The 15,418-nt window shown below is 39.0% G+C and overlaps 1 protein-coding gene across 11 annotated transcripts in view; it reads left to right on the top strand.

Moving 5' to 3' along the window:
- The window catches only part of LOC133218675 (ephrin type-A receptor 6), a 472,741-nt gene that overhangs the window by 245,256 nt on the left and 212,067 nt on the right, over positions 1-15,418 (top strand). For 9 of the 11 annotated variants that reach the window (XM_061365345.1, XM_061365341.1, XM_061365344.1 and 6 more), the window contains one exon: positions 8,685-9,020. In XM_061365345.1, coding sequence (XP_061221329.1) covers positions 8,685-9,020 — 336 coding nt within the window. Of the gene's footprint in view, positions 1-8,684; positions 9,021-10,010; positions 10,092-15,418 lie in introns of those variants that run through there. The other 2 variants (XM_061365351.1, XM_061365349.1) reach the window with 2 other exon arrangements.

Here is a 15,418-nt window from a genome sequence, read left to right on the forward strand (position 1 = left end):
CTGAGGGCCTCATCTGCATGGTGTGTGAACACTTGCAGGGATGGTGAATCCAGCCCTGCCCTGGGCAGCCTGTTCCAATGCCTGAGCACCCTCTGGGGAAGGAATTGTTCCTCAGCTCCATCTAAACCTCCCCTGATGCAGCTTGAGGCCATTTCTTGTTGTCCCATCCCTTGTTCCTTGGGAGCGGAGCCCAGCCCCTCCTGTCTTCATCCTCCTGTCAGGCAGTTGTAGGGAGCGATCAGGTCTCCCCGAGCCTTCTCTTCTCCAGACTGACCCCCCTGGTCCCTCAGCCGTTCCCCATCACATTTGTGCTCCAGGCCCTGCACCAGCTCCACTGCCCTTCTCTGGCCCTGCTCCAGCACCTCAATGTCTCTGTTGTAGTGAGGGACGCAGAGCTGAACACAGGATTCAAGGTGCGGCCTCACCAGTGCCCAGTGCAGGGGCACAATCGCTGCCCTGGCCCTGCTGCCACAGTGGTGCTGGTACAGGCCAAGATGCTGGGGGTTGCCTGGGCACAAGCAGCTTGTGCTCAGCTCCATCCATCAGCACCCCCAGGTCCTTTCCCCTGAGCAGTTTCCAGCTGCTCTTCCCCAGGCCTGGAGCGTTGCAGGGCGTTGTGGCGCAAGTGCAGGACCCGGCACTTTGCCTTCTTGGACCTCATCCCACTGGCTGCAGCCCATGGATCCAGCCTGTCCAGATCCCTCTGCAGAGCTTCCTACCCTCCAGCACATCAACACTCCCACCCAACTTGGTGTCATCTGCAAATTTACACATCCCAGTATGGAGCAGTACAGACCGGTTTGCACCAGTACAGACCAGTATGGGCCACTAAGGCCTAACTAACCTTTGACGAACCTAAATTTGGCATTAAGACAAAACTGATGCCCAGCAATCTAGAGGCAGAAATTGTGAGAAGAGATTTTTATTACTTTGATCAATATGCTCACATCTAGAAGCATACAGCATAAATTTTCTTTTTATGTAATAAAATATTCCTCATAGGTTTTCATTCATGCTTCATTGCTCGCTGGGATTCGTTTATTGATCATAAAGCAACTATACCTGTTTAATCTCAAAATTGGGAACAAACAGCAGCATTGAAAAATCTGTGGGTGAAATACTCTATTTACCCATAAAATCCTATTATTTAATAAAGATAATTAACAACTATTGGAAAATTCTCTGAGATACCTCATTTTCTGTCTAGTATTTTGTTAGCTCTTCTGGTGGAGGATTTGATTCCAGTAAATTTTGTGCCACAGTCCTTTTGTTAACAGAATTCTATAAAAAATAACGTGACAAGCAAAGTATACAAAAAGCTTGAAAGATAAAACCATAAAAACAAAGTACTGTTGCAATAGCTGATTTACAAAGTCATAGGCAGTCTGTAATCCTGAGGTCATTATGTAGACCAAGACATTGTCCATCGCCTAATATGGTGTTCCTCAGATCCAAAGTACTTAGCAGAAAGTTGTCTAATCTAACCAAAGGGTTTTCAGAGGGGAAGGGTGTCAGCTTCCAGCTCCTTAAGGGAGATGGGGTTCAGAGAGGCACCCCAATCCGACGCACACAATCTGCTGTCAGCTCACTCTGGAGCAAGGCGCATCTTTTTTTGCACGAAATATGTAAGGGAATAAGCAGTGCTGTTCCAGACTCTGCAGGAAAATGATGATTACAGATAATTCCACTCAAATGAGTGCTCCAAGCACAGGCCATTTAAACTTACCCACAGAAATGATACACATCCCCGGCGCTCTTGACAGTTTCATGCTTAGAAAGATAGTTTCATTCATGCGTTATGCAAATGTGCTTCATATTATTTATAAGTCACTGACTTTTCATCTCCAAAAGACAGCTCTTTGAAAAAAATTACCCATACATGGCATTATGTTTCCATAATTACCTTTCAGAGCACAGTTTTAAGCCCTGCTACCCATTAGTCTTGGTAAGGTAGGGAGGAGCATAAGAGCCCTGTGGCATCAGGGAATAGGCACCTACAACACCGTGGTGCTTTGTCAAACAAAAGCAGGGTGCTGAGAGCTGCTTTGGCCAAAAACTGTTGGGGAAGACTTGGTGCCAGACCTCTCTTTTCCTGCTGAGGAGATCAGCCAAAGCAATCGAGTAAGCGAGGGCAGGGAAGAAATCAGCCACAACAGGAGTACCAGTGCCCCATCTCACCCCAATTTGGGGCAAATAAGAAAGAAAAGAGGCTGTGAACCACATCCTAGTGTCTACTTTGCTCTTGGTTCAGGGTCTCCATGTATTGCTTCTTATTCAGCCTAGACTGCAACGTAGCAGTACTTCATTGACTGTAACAGGAGATGTATTCATCTTACACCTATAATGATAATTACTTCGCTAATTGTCAGCTCTGCAAGTGACACTGACATTCATGACAGGCAGACTGCGTTTGTATCTTCTTGCGCATCATCAGTAATGAAGAGTCTGCAGGCCAAATTATTCCCTAAGTGATATCTTTAGCCCCACTGCTTTCAAATTACGCTCTCGGTTATTAAAATTATGTTTCTGTCATGAATACAACCTCCCTGCCTTTGGTGAATGTGTGCAGATGTGGCTAATTTAAATTTAATAAACAAAGGTACAGATATGAGTGGAATTTAGATTGTACCGTCCAAACTGTCATACTTTACTGTAATAACAAGATTTGAAAAGTTGGGGGGGGGGGGGAATGAGCCAGTTTGTCTAAATAGGAAAGGCTGTGCAGTAAGAAAATGCTTTTCCTACATAACCAGTTTCAGGGGAGATCTGCCTCTACATTTGTACGTTTGTATTCTGACACGTGACGTGATAGAAGAGATTAGCAATTTTTCTTGTGATGTTTTGAAAGAGAGTTGTTCTTGGGTTAAAGAATGAATAGTGGATTCCCCTTACAAGTGTATTCATATTCCAACATTTTGAACCAACCATATTCATACCTATTCTATTTGCTTCCCCAGGTTCTGCAAAGCAATAGGCCTAAGATAGGTAGATATTTTATTTTCTCCCTCTTTTTATTCCTGTATAGGGTCAGACAGTATTCCTCCCTCCAGAACTTTTTGTCAGTGGAAAACTTGCATATGCAGCATTATGGAAAATAAAGACCTTGATTTAAGAGACTGAAATTAAAGAGTGTAGCTTCCAGCATGCACTTTTTTTCAAGATGAGCTTCGAATCTAATTCCATTAATTCTGTGAAAGTTCATACTGTATGCTTTTCCAAAATTGAACATTTCCCGTTTTGTAAAAGAAGAGTGTGCACTTTGCAGAAAAGCATAATAGAAATCCAATTTTAATAAGAGGAATGAAAATTACATTAGGATACATTGTTAATCACTTTCTCCTAGCCTTTTTCCATTTGATTGGCACCTCTTATCAATCTCTTGCTGCTACTCTTTCTCCTTATTGTTTTTTTTTTGCTGTATGTGAGTACTCTATCAGTGATCTCTCTGCATACACAGTGAGCAACAAATAGCATCATATCTAATCCCCTGTCTGATTACTCTGTACATAAACTCTAACATTTCCCACTGTAATGTAATTGGATAAATTGATCCCTCTTTTCACGATCAAAGGCAGGCAGGCTTATACTGGGTGTCTCAGTGCATCTCTTCATGTTATGCTCAAAACAGTTTTGAACCTGACAAACTGGTGCTCTGCTCAGTAAAGTCTGCCACAAACTATGTTCTCTAATGTTGAGTCAATGCTGTATTCCAGCAGCAAGATCAAGCAACATGCTTGAAGTCTTTGGCTCTACTGCCTCTATTGTTGCTTTTATATATATATAAAAGTATATATATATATATACTTGTTTGCAATTTAGCATTGCACACAGATTTGGATTGTTGATTTGCAATCATTAGCTTCCATTCCTCACAGAAAAATAATAGGTTATTGTGAAAAGGAAAAAATGTAATACAGCATTCCACATCAAGTGACACTGCATATCTGTGTTTCTATATACATGTATGTGTATAAAAAAGCAATTATGAACTCAAGAGGCACAGCCAGATGCTGTTTCTGAGTATTCTCAGAAGACACCAGTTAATTTTTGCCTCCTACTTTGATTTCAGCAGTCAAATAACACACATGTCTAAGAGGTCCAGTAGTTGGTGACGTTTCTCAGTTAAACAACGAAGTTGTTTCCAGTCATCACTGTAGTGTTTATTGCCCTCACAAGACTTCTGCAGCATTGGGTTTGCTTTTCTCTCCTTCCATAAAGGGCAAAACACACTTCATAGAGGGAGAGGATATGCAAAGCAAGATGAGGTGTGAAGCACTGCATGAGGCTCAGCTGCTTTTGCAGTGGGCCTGCTTCTCCATAAGACATCAGTGCCAGTCTACTCTCCAGAGACTGTAGAAACACTTCGTACATTATAATGTGTAAATGAAGCAAAAGGCTGCTTGCACTCAGGCTGTGTTTCATCTAAGAAGCTGAAGGGCTGCATTTTTTTTTAATGCTCATCCATCTGAACTGTTTTACGCTTTTGCATAAAATGCAAAGTCATGAATTTTACTGTGAGGACAGGATCCATCATTTTTACCAATGTACTTGTTTTTGTTAAAAATCAATATAAGGAAATCCCTGAGAGCTTTGCACACAGATGCCTGCAGAAGGGTTATTGCTGCCAAGTCTTTCCAATGTGTCACATAATCTTTGTATAATTTATAAATGATAACAAAGCAATCAGGCCACATTCATAAAAGCCCAGTGACACATAATTTAGCTGAATCTGAGGATTAGAATTAATTGTCTCTCTTTGTTCCAAGTTCTAAATCTTAGTAAATGATTCACTGCGTGCCATTACAGCTTAATATTTGCATGAAATCACAGTTTAACTGGCATAATTTAACAGCAATTAAAAAGCTATTTAGTCGTCATGCAAATTGGCATGAGGGGCCTTGAGTGTGAAATGTGTCGCAGGTTTTTTCAGTATTTGCAGGCGGACAATCATATACTTTCAGACACCGCTAACGTAATTGTTGTTTTCCCTGTTCTTTGAAATGGGAATGTACAATAACTCGTGTGTTCTCTTACAATTGAGGATTACGTCCCAAATCGTTAATATAAGAACCTTCATGCTCCAATGCAAATAAATGCAGTTTTAAAGAAGTGTATTTTATCTGCTGTATCGATGCAATCTACATACAGTACAACAAAAGTCTGATAGAAAATTAAAGTTGACAAAGCCAGATAAAACTCACCTATGGCCTGGATTCAGACCGATTCCTACTTTGGCCTGCAAAAGTTGAAGGAGTAACATTAAAAAAAAAATGAGCCGTGATGACCCATTGTCCTCATATCTATACTTTATGTAGGATTAAATTTAAGCCACTTTTAAAACATTGGCTCCAGTCCTTCAAGCAATTACACACATGCTTAGTTTTAAGTGCATGAGTATTACCCATTATTTCAAGGGGATTACTGATCCGCTTAAAGTTATGCACATATGTAAGTGCAATTAAGGCTCATCCTCCATATCCTAAAACTCCTCATTGCTTTGAACAGTGGGAATTTGTTAAGACCAGGCATTATTTAATTCTCACAGCATGTTTTTAGAAGAAATACAATTATTCCTGTCTTCTGCACATAAATAATAAGAACTGAAGCTGAAGTAATCTGTGCTTAGTTTAGCTTATTCTGATCTCAGGACTGTTTACAAGAGTAGCTAGAACAGTAATTTCCTGGGAAGTTTAGAGATTTGTCAATCTGAGACACTCTTAAGATTGTAAGGGGCTTTTGGACCACATCAGCATCTCTAAGGCTGTTTTCCACACCATTGGAAAATGACGTATCAATATAATAAGCCTTTGCTAAGAAGCTGCATTTATAAATACTTATATATTACACTATTTCAAATGCTTCAGTATTAGATTTATCCCAAGGTCACAGTAAAGGATCAGGAAGGAAATACTCAACATATTATCCGTGATCATAACAATTGCAAATTATAATTTTCATCTGACAGGCTCCAGAAGTATCAATCCTCAGTACAAATGAACCATAAATGAGCTAAATGATTCCTTGATACACTGAAAAATAACAGATCTTTACTCTCCAGGGATTTTTGGCTGCTGAGTATAAACTCTGCGTGCATAAAAACAGGAATAAATAACCATACATTCAAAATAATTTGAACTTTCTTGACTGGTAAAAAAAATGCAAAACAGCAACGCTTCCAGTTATTTTAATTATCAAGTGCTTGAAATGCAGCAGCTAACTCATCATTACTTTAAGGCAGGAATAATTGTAATGAAAACATAGCCTCAGTTATTTCAAGTTACAAATAAATACAGGAAAGAAAAAAGTAACTCAAATGTTCAACTACAGGTCACAGAAAACCTTAACATTTGTTAGTTCACATTATCCCTCCCACAGCAGGCAAACTTTTTTTCCCTTTACAAGCATTCCAACTTTTATGCCCACATTTGTGCCACATAAGGAAGCAGAGAGCATCACTTAAAAATGGCAGCTGTTGGTGAATAGTGACTTTTTTTTCCCTGCAACTATTACTGCCTCTTTCCTACATTAAAGTTGTTATTCATTCCTGCTGCTATGTCTAGGTACAACTGTATAGATCCTCACTGCTGTACAGTTTATTAGTAAAATGTAAGATATAGTAATGTTTGCTGTTAAGGTATGGTCCAGTTTAGTATTCAGGGTCATCTTCAAGAATGAAGAACTTGAATGAATGGATTTATTTCAGTTGTAGTTGCATGTTTCAGAACCACTCATGGGCTTGATTTTCTAAGTCACTACTTCTGCTTTGGTCAAGTAAATAGCTAAAAGTTCAAAAATCAAATCAGCTTATCAGTGATTCTGCTGCAGTAATTGCAGATTTAAAGAAGAAAAAAATAGTGATTTTCAAATGAATGATTTGAAAAAAGCAGGTTTCTTGGTTTGTTTTGTTGTTTTTTTTCCTGAGATGTCAGATCCTGATTTGTGTGTGAGATGTTATGAGGAGCTTTGATATTTTGATGTCCTTCCTAGTGCAAAGTTCTGACCATTTACTTGACCATCCTTTGGGCATAAGGTCTTGCCATCACGCTATAAGTTGTGGAGCTGGAATTTACAAGAGTGTTGATCAATATTTTTGTCTGTTTGTTTAGTTCTCTCATTGTCTCACAGTTTTTATGAAGAATATTGTGATATTTTAATTGTCTGACTCTCAGGTTTACTGTGCTCTTCAGTTTGTTGGGTGAAATATATTCTGCGTAAGAATTAGCTAATGTCATTTGCAAATGTTCCACGTAGTCTTTCAGTCTGCTTAAGAGGCCCTGGAGTAATGAAAAGCTCACTCAAAATGTGAAAAGTATCTCTTTAAGTCTTGCTGGCAAGTTGTATAAATCATGAAAAGCTACAAAGCAAGATAAAAGCTTTCAAAGTTCTGCTAACCATTGGCAAAGCAATCCATGTGCACTGTGAATTTTATGTTGAGAACTGGAATATAATGCTTATTCAGCTTATTCAGCTCAAAAGCCCACAGAGATCACCAGTTGAGTTTACCACAGTCATCTTGTATGTATCAAAGCCTGGAATCTAAAGTGTGGAGTTCATTTTGCCAAATTTGTGTTTCTTACATGATTTTTATGGAAGTATTGTGGGACTGTATACAAATTGGTTTTTGAAGCTGTGTATATAAGTGCTTGTTTGAAATATCTTAACTGGAAGAAGAATAATGTAATCAGAAATGGAAAAGTTCTTCCATCATACCATGGAAGCTGATATATAAAACCTCAGAGGATTTACATGTGATCTACACAGTAAATCAGCATAACAGCTTAAAATTAGTTGGACATGCGTTGCCTGTTGCAGGAACCATGGCAAGTGGGTCACTCGTGCTTCATGTGACAGTGCATAGAGAGCTTTACCACCTGCTTGCTAGCTGAGAGCTTTCCTATAGTCTGCTTGCTGCAACTGTCTTTGCATCCCTTTCCAGAGTCTTTAAGAATTAGTTTTATTCCCACTTCATGACCATCCTGTTAGACCTTTAACTTGCAAGGTTGATGTCTTCACTGTTATACTGGTGCTGACGGGGTGACAGGTGGGAAAGAAAAAAAACTTGTGAACTGTCTCTTGTGCCTAATAGTCTTGGCTTGATGCCATCTAACTCTGTTAATGAACAGCGGCAAAGAAATCCCTGGGGATAAGCAGTGAAGGACAGAAAAGATATCTGGCACTGCAGAACTAATGCAAACAATTTTATCTCTGGTAATTATTCCAAAGCTGTTATTTATTTATTATTCAATTTGACTCTTTTAAAACATCCAAGATTATAAGCATCAGGAAAGCCTACATTCCTAGACATAATGAAAGGAAGTAAATTTTGTGGCTAAAGGTCTACACCAGTATCCCACAAGATCATGAGCTATTTAGTGCAAATTTGTGTTATCGAGCCTAGGTTTGACATTCCCAAGTCACTTTTATGTTGCCTTAAATTATTTCTGTATTAATTCTAATTTATTGAGATTATTCAGCTTTTTATGATTTCACCCATTTATTATTCCTGCTGAATTTTCAAGGATTTTACATTCAATTGGTTACTGATATATAACTCTTGTAGCTTCTGTTTGCAAATAAATGCCTTAAGACTAATATATTTTTGTGGTTTATCTGTTTATCTATTTATTTATTCTCTCCAAATTAGACAACTGTCACTTATTAGGCTTTCCCCTCCTTCTCCACAGGGCCACCTTCTGCTCCAAGGAATGTGATTTTTAACATTAATGAAACAGCTCTCATGTTGGAATGGAGCCCCCCAAGTGATACTGGAGGAAGAAAAGATCTCACTTACAGTGTCATCTGTAAGAAATGTGGGTCTGATGCCAGCCAGTGTGAGATCTGTGGTGGAGGTATCCGTTTCATCCCCAGGCACACAGGTCTCATCAACTCCTCTGTAACAGTGCTTGACTTTGTGTCGCACGTGAACTACACCTTTGAAATAGAAGCCACAAATGGGGTCTCAGAGCTGAGTTTCTCTCCCAAGCAGTTCACAGCTATCACGATTACCACAGACCAAGATGGTAAGTGCCAGCACTGTATGTCTGTTACTGTGCCCCTGTCATCTATACACTTCTAAGAGGGATCATTTTGTTTCTTGGAAGTCTGAGTCAGCAAGTTAGGATGTTTTGCAGATTGCTAAGTGGTATTAAGTGCTTTTTGTGAGGACTTTCAGCTTCTGCTGATGAGGGCATTAAATGCTTTTGGCACTTGGCCTTGACCTCATTACACAGGGCAGGAAAATACACCTTCCTGTTTAAAATGAAGTGCAAGCTTTAATTACGTGGGACTAACTGTATTAGTGGTTCATCATAACTGGACTCTGCATCTGGTTCTTTTCCATGTCTTTCCTTACGATTTTAGTATTGAAAGAATAGAACACCATAGTATCCACTACAGCTTCAGAATTCAAAGGTGAAATGAAAGTGAACTCACTTCCTTTAGTATCCGTGTTTCATAGTACTAATACAGCATGCTTCACTGTAAGGTATTTCAGCCTCCGTATGAACCATTTCCTTATGGGGGTATCAGAATAGATTTTCTTGGTTTCTTTGATTGTCAACTTTGTATTATTGGTTTTGAGCTGTTTTTTTGTGCAATTTTGGTTCAGATTGTTGTCCCAAGATCAACTTTTATGAGAAACGTGGGAAATCAAGAGCTCTATGTTTTTGTTTATTTCTGCAACCTTTTCCTTTTCCATGTTTAAAAATACTTGCTGTGCCAGGAAACAGCATTGTAGCTTATCAACAAAGCAATCTATATAGCAGTGGTGTCTTCCGGCTTGTGTTACTGTAGATGAGAAGGCTATTTCAAACTGATCCCTTGCTGACATTTGTTCCAGAAACGTTTTTCACCTGCTGTGCAGTGACATTGCAACTGTAGCTGAAGTGCTTAATGCAGAACAGGAACCAAACTGGCAAAACTGCCGTTTTAAATAGAAGACCTTTGGTAATATGAAAGTATTTAGTAAAATTGTTAATGTTCAGGAGGATCCTGTTCTGTTCCACTTGTAGGAAGGCCCTGGGTTCTTTCACTGATGAGGCTAGCAAAAATCTGCTTACCTGTTTATTTAGGACAAGTAGTTGTGTTGATGAGTAAGTAATTACTTGTTTGCCTTTGGGCATACAAAAATTAACAGCTTGCTGTGATGATGATAATGACAGTAATGATAATGCTAATAATATTCATTAAACTGAATGAGAAAAAACACAGAAACTACTGACTCGTTGTTCATGTGAGGATGGTAAGAAAAAAACTAATTTTATAAGATGCCTAAAATTATATATGCCTTGCACTGAGATTTGCCTTAAGCTCTAAGGCTGTATTTCATGTTCTGAACCTATAGCTCCCTTTTCCTTTTTCATTAAAGCAAAAAAACCCATAGTACTAGGAGCTATCGCTATGTATATTTACTTTTAGATGTTTCGTTACATGGTATTAAATGCAAGTCACCAAGCATGCACAGGTGAAGGTCACCAGAGGTACGGTTTGATTTTAGACTGGCTGACAGCTGTGTGAACACAGCTTATGATGTGTATTTAAGTGGTGGGCCTTTAAAAAATAATGCATCTTTTTCTGTTGCCTGTTCCTGGTTTAAGGATACAGATTTTCACTGCAGTTTACTCAAAACAGGGAAAAGACCAATCTTCTGATAATTTGTGACATGCTGACAGTAAACTCCAGAGTGTAAACTGCTTGCACTCCCTATAATAATTCTAACATTACTAAAAATGCTGTTGGAAGGGCTTCAGAGAATTTAAGACCAGATTTCCCGAATATCTGTCAGTTTATTTGGGTATAAATAGGGAGCTCTGCAGGAGAAAGCATTGTAATAAGTGAAATGGTGGCATCTATAAAATGTGGTTATAAAGATAAAACCATTTTTGTAGGCTTACGGTGTGGTTGTATAAGATTGTAAGCACAGTAACTATATATTTAGCAGTAAAAGAGGAAAAGATAATGTCATACGAAATATGGAAAAAGATTAATGGTGTTTTCATTGATGGAAATTATCGAGAGGACAGTAAACATTTTTGTAAGTTATTTTTAGTCAGAAATAAGTGATACAGAAAAAACTAGGGCAGCTAACCTCAGAAAAGGAAGCTGTAGAACTAAAACCTCAGAACATTGCAGAGATTTTACTGATGTTTATAAATCACTTTGAGGTTCTCAGATAAAAGCATTTGTGACCTTTTTTATTTTTATTGGTAGTCAGCTATCAGTAAAGATTTTATAGCTTTGCTTTTGTCATATTTACCAAAAATACTAAATAATCGCCTCTACATTGCATTTCTTTTACTGTCTATGCCACCAAACAGTAAATTCACTATTGCAATCTTTTCTTATAATCTTAATTATGCTGAAAGGGGTAGTACTTATTGCATGGTGCTGCTGGTTTGCAGACGTTTATAGAAAACAAAGATCCAAGATTATACACCTGATGGACTCTTCATTAGGGACTGTAGTGATAGGACAAGGGATAACAGGTTCAAACTTAAACGGGAAGTTTAGAGTGATTACAAGAAAGAAGTTCTTTACTGTAAGGGTGGTGAGGCACTGGAATGGGCTGCCCAAGGAAGCTGTGAATGCTCCATCCCTGGCAGTGTTCAAGGCCAGGTTGGACAGAGCCTTGGGTGGCATGGTTTAGTGTGAGGTGTCCCTGCCCATGGCAGGGGAGTTGGAACTTGATGATCTTAAGGTTCTTTCCAGCCCTAACTATTCTGTGATTCTATGATGGGACAACAAATCAAAAAAATCTATTAAGTGTGCAAAGACTCCATTACCAGAAGTTCAGACATACTGCTTTAAACCGATTTTTCTCTTTTGAACTGTGGCTAATATGGAAGATCTAGATCTATAATAAATTGTACCTGCACAACATATTTATCCCATGTTAATACCACCTTCTCATATGTAATTTTTTGTTACATACTGTTCTGATGGTTTTGGTATCCACATTGCATGAAGTGCTAGACCTCTTTGAAATATATCACTCTTCAGAAATACATAAAATCTTCAATTGTTGTATCTCTGTTAAGAGTATAGAACGATATCTTCAGCTGTTGTAAATCCAGCCCATTCTGTTAGCTACATTAATTTATGATAGCTGAGGAGCTAGCATTTTATTTTCTTTGAGCATGTTGGATTTACTTCCCTCTAGTGGCCCTTTCTTTGTGATAGTTACATGAAATTAACAGATTATTCTTTAAATGTGCAATTTTTTTTCTCTTTTTGGAGAAGATACTGCTGTTGGCATTCTGCTGAGTAAAGTAATGCCATGAAGAGTACTGTAGACATTCACAGAAACTGAAGAATTGCTCTACCGTAGGTAGTGAGTGGAGTAGTCTGAAAGTATCAAAGAGGGAGAATATTTGCTGACAGCAGAAGTGAACTAATTCAAAAGCAATTAAGGCTCATCTTTATGCACAGAGCTCTACTGCAACTAATATTAAAATTTAACTGCCTCCTCATGCAATCACCAGCATCAACAAGGTTAAGTTAACTGCTCAGCTCTGACAATGACAAGCAGCAGACTAAAGGAAAGTAACACTTTGAAAAGGCTTTGCAAACTGCATCCAGTTTGCAAATTGATGACTAAAGCATTACCAGACGTGATCAAGTACTAAAAAAAAAATAAGATTATTCACATTAATGTAAAAAATACAAAGTTAACTTTGTGGCATTAATGATTTTTTTTAGTTACTAATTTGGTAAAAGTATTCATAAATTTCAATATTGGTTTTGGCTTTTTCTCCTCCAGACTTCATGAGGAAACAAAGTTTCTGTGGTCACATCTGCCAGGCTCTCTAAAGAACTGTGAAACTATTAGCCAACATGAGCTCAATAACAGAGAAATAGAATTCACAGATATAATGTTCTTTTGAACAGAGTAGTGAGAAATCATAGAATAGTTACGGTTGGAAAGGACCTTAAGATCCTCTAGTTCAACCCCTCTGCCATGATCACTGAAGAGTCCCAGAGCTCTTGGTTGGGTCTGTAAGTTGAAAAGCAAGTTTCAGCTACGTAATGCTTACTGGACTGGAGATGCCGCCAGTTGACTGAGCGCTTAACCTGTCTGTTAGCTAGTCAGTAAAGAAAAAATACATGTAGCTCCTCTATGATCACAGCATGTGCTGTGTCTTGTCCAGCACAAACAAGGATGGGGTAGGGATGCATTAGGATGTGTAGATGCTGCAGATGGAGAGATGAGGAGAGGAAGCTGTATTCTGCTTCTGCGTGGCTTTGTTGCAGAATGTTTTGAGATACCAAAATAATCATGACTTTAAATTCAGATAAATGGACAGATAAACACAAGGTTTTGCTCAGAAAAGCACTTAAGCGAAGTCCCTGTTCAAGGAAGTACATCAGTGTGTATTAACTGCTTTCCCAAAACACTGCTAAAATAACTTGAAAACAACTGAAAGGTGAAACGTGGTTTTCAGAAATAATAATCAAAAAATATTTAACACTACTGTTGTTCAGAAAAGTGCCTGGATGCCTTTCTTTGTGGGAGCAAGAAAGTTTTATAAAGCAGTAAATATGCTGAGTATGAAGTAATTGTACTCAATCGACTTTAAATCATTGTGTGAAGAAGCAGAGAATTATATGCTGACTTGTAATTTATGTTTCTCTTTTGACTAATGGAAGGAAGAGACACCTCACTATTTAACTTTCTTAGCATGCCTTGGAGTCTGCATTGCCCAAAGAAAATTCAGAACTACTTGAGGTTTTTCATGCATAATTGAAGCAGCAAGTAATGAATAATTAAGCAAACCAGAACTTAAAACAATAGTTCCTATTTCCAAATAGTAGTCCACATACGCATTTACCCAGCGGATAGTCATACGTTCTATTCCCTGAGACCAGAGGGGTTTTTAACTTTACACTATGCAGGGCAGTGGGAGAGTCATGAGACATCCTGAGTACATGATTATACAGACAGACAGTGGCCTGCTCCATTTCAGTTCACCATTTCAACTGCATCACCGAGGAGCGGCACTCCAAAGCTATAGTGTTTCTCTGACTGAATGTGTTCCTCATTGTCTGGTCTGCATCTTCACTGTTTCATGCTCCTCCTGTGGGACTCCATGCTGGCAGCCCTGAGCTCACATTTCACCTGCAAGTCCCACTGCATCCCAGAAATCTCATTTTCTCCCTCCTCAGTTCTGCAGTTTGTGAGTGACTGGTCCCCGTGACATCAAAGACCTTGTACCAGTGGATGAAGTTTGAGGCATGAGAGAGTTAGCTCTGTGAGGGCACACACCCTATCACTATATTAAAGACCTGTCTAGTTTTGCTGTGTCTGTCTGGTGTTGGCAGCCTGTGACTAGCTGACATTTTCAGGCAGACTCTGAAACTGCAAATCTGGCAGGATTCCTTTGTCTAATACATTTTATTTTATGTAAGTCATGGCCAGACATATCCTAGGTGATGTTTCCTAATCTGATCCTAAAATCTTGCCAGTCTCTCAAAGGGATTGCCGATTGCCTTTCATTTAATTCCTGTTTCCAAATAAGTTGCAGCAAATTTATTGTTCCTAGTACAGGTGGCTCCTCAGACATACTTGTAGCCCAGTGTGGATGGTGTTGAGGAAAAGCAACTTCTTACCAGTCGCTTAGAGCTGTGGAACTAAGGAATGCATGGGAGGATTTCAGTATCTCTTCCAGGAATAAGCATGATTATCCCCATGAATTAATGGCACATAGCATTATAATAACAATGCAGATGATGTAAGTTGTTAAGAGCCCCATCCAACTGTCAGAAAAGTGTCTAATTGTCAGTACCAGGACAGTTTATCAGGACTAATCCTTCTGGCTGATGACAGTAGTTTCAGGATGCTCATTGGAGTGGCAGGGGAATTCCCTGTTTGCTCATTCTGAGTTGCTTCCCACAGTAGTATCTGACTTTCACCGTAATAAAAGTCAGCTTTCCTTTTTCCCTAATACTCAAATCTCTACAGATACGGTTGTCCTTTGTAGCTTAAAAGTCACAAAAGCTTGTCTTTTCATAATGACATGATGAAACCCTTTGAACAGTCATCCAAACTGCTTATATTAAGGGTTTATAAATCTAAAGATACAGCTATTTCTAACCAGTGTTGAGATGGAATATTAGATTGCATAAAAGCCTGCTACGTCCTGTATGAAGACAGGCTGAGAAAGTTGGGGCTGTTCAGCCTGGAGAAGAGAAGGCTGCGCGGAGACCTCATGGCAGCTTCCAGTATCTGAATGGGGCCTATAAGGAAACTGGGGAGGGACTCTTCATTAGGGACTGTAGTGATAGGACAAGGGGTAACAGGTTAAAACTTAAACAGGGGAAGTTTAGATTGGATATAAGGAAGAAGTTCTTTACTGTGAGGGTGGTGAGGCACTGGAATAGGTTGCCCAGGGAAGTTGTGAATGCTCCATCCCTGGCAGCATTG

The sequence above is a fragment of the Neopsephotus bourkii genome, unplaced genomic scaffold (assembly GCF_033783945.1).
Source record: "Neopsephotus bourkii isolate Nb327-2 ecotype Australia unplaced genomic scaffold, CSIRO-AGI_Nbou_v1 NB_1287, whole genome shotgun sequence".
In the NCBI taxonomy this organism is placed as follows: domain Eukaryota; kingdom Metazoa; phylum Chordata; class Aves; order Psittaciformes; family Psittacidae; genus Neopsephotus; species Neopsephotus bourkii.